The 1,493-nt window shown below is 19.7% G+C and overlaps 1 protein-coding gene across 1 annotated transcript; it reads left to right on the forward strand.

Moving 5' to 3' along the window:
- Positions 1 to 274: 274 nt before the first annotated feature.
- Positions 275 to 1,189, forward strand: PGSY75_1223800 (putative mitochondrial carrier protein; the record flags this gene model as incomplete). The annotated part of the gene is made up of 1 exon (XM_018786815.1): positions 275 to 1,189. The coding sequence occupies one exon, from the start codon at positions 275 to 277 to the stop codon at positions 1,187 to 1,189; it is 915 nt and encodes a 304-aa protein (XP_018640680.1).
- Positions 1,190 to 1,493: the final 304 nt, after the last annotated feature.

The following is a 1,493-nucleotide window of genomic DNA, read 5'->3' on the forward strand; positions in this document are numbered from 1 at the left end:
TTAAAAATATATAAAATTAAATAAAATTAATTTTATTTTTCTCTATATTTAAATAAAAAACATAATAATAATAATTTTTTTTTTTTTTTTTTTTTTTATAAATATTGTTTTGTATAATAAAAAAATATTTTTTTCAATATATATAATTATATATTTATGCATTCCTTTTTTTTTTTTTTTTTTTTGTATTTCTCTTTTTTTCATTAATAATTTTCCGTATTTTAATAAACTACTTTTAACAAAAAAAAAAAAAAAAAACTAGAACAATTTTGAAATGAGTAATGATTTAATAAATGGTTCTATTTTGCATTGTTTAGAAACAGCTAGTTTGGGTATGCCCCTGGAAGTATGGAAAACAAGAATGTGTATTTACAGAAATGAAAATACAATTAAATCATTTAAGAATATATATAATAAAGGGATAGGTCAATTTTATGCTGGTTTTTATGCAAAGTTAATTGAAAGTGGTAGTAAAGGGGCAGTTTTATTATTATCAAAAGAACAAATAATAAAATTTTGTAATGATATGAATATTAATAAGACAACTAGTGGTTTTATTGGTGGAGCATGTGGGGGTATATTCCAATCATTAGTTATGACACCATGTACATTTTTCATAACTGCTAGTATTGATAAAAAAATTAATTATAAAGAAAAGTTCATACATATATTTAAAAATACTGGAATTACAACTTTATATAAAGGAAACACTGCTATGTGTTTAAGGCAAGGCACAAATTGGGCAAGCAGGCAAGGCATTACTGAATGGATAAGAAGTATAGTTATGGAAAGAAAAAAAAATAATAAAAATAAAAATGAAGATATAAATAATATAAAAGGTGTAATTTTTTCTGGAAATGAAATCACAAGAAATAAAATACAAAATAATAATAATAATAATACAAGTCAAAATAAATCACCAGAATTAACAGCAAGTGAAGAACTTTTTTGTGGAATTGTTGGAGGTGCTCTTTCTGTTTGGAATAACCCTTTTGACGTTGTTCGGGTTTATATGCAGAATAATGCAAATAAAAATATTAAGCTAACATTTTTTCAGTCATTTATTAATTTATATAAAGAAGGAGGTATTCTATACTTATATAAAGGTGTTATACCTCGATGTTTCCTTTGTATATGGCAAACATTATTTATGGTTACTGGCATAAAAATATTAAATAAATATTTTTAAGCGGATTTGTAAATAATACAATATAGATTGTTATAATATGACAAGCTATTATTGTATATAGCTTATAAAAAAATGTATATATTTATACCATACCATTTACCACTACATATATATATATATATATATAGGATAAATATGTATATATGAATATATATTTTCTATTTATTTATTTATATTTTTTTTTTTTTTTTTTTTTTTTTTTTTTTGTGTATAAAAATTTTTTTTTTAAAAAATTTTAATTTTATAATTTTTTTTAAAAATAAAAAAAAATTATTTTTTTTTTTTTAAATATTATTATTTATAT

The sequence above is a fragment of the Plasmodium gaboni genome, chromosome 12, assembly GCF_001602025.1.
Source record: "Plasmodium gaboni strain SY75 chromosome 12, whole genome shotgun sequence".
Lineage (NCBI taxonomy): Eukaryota > Apicomplexa > Aconoidasida > Haemosporida > Plasmodiidae > Plasmodium > Plasmodium gaboni.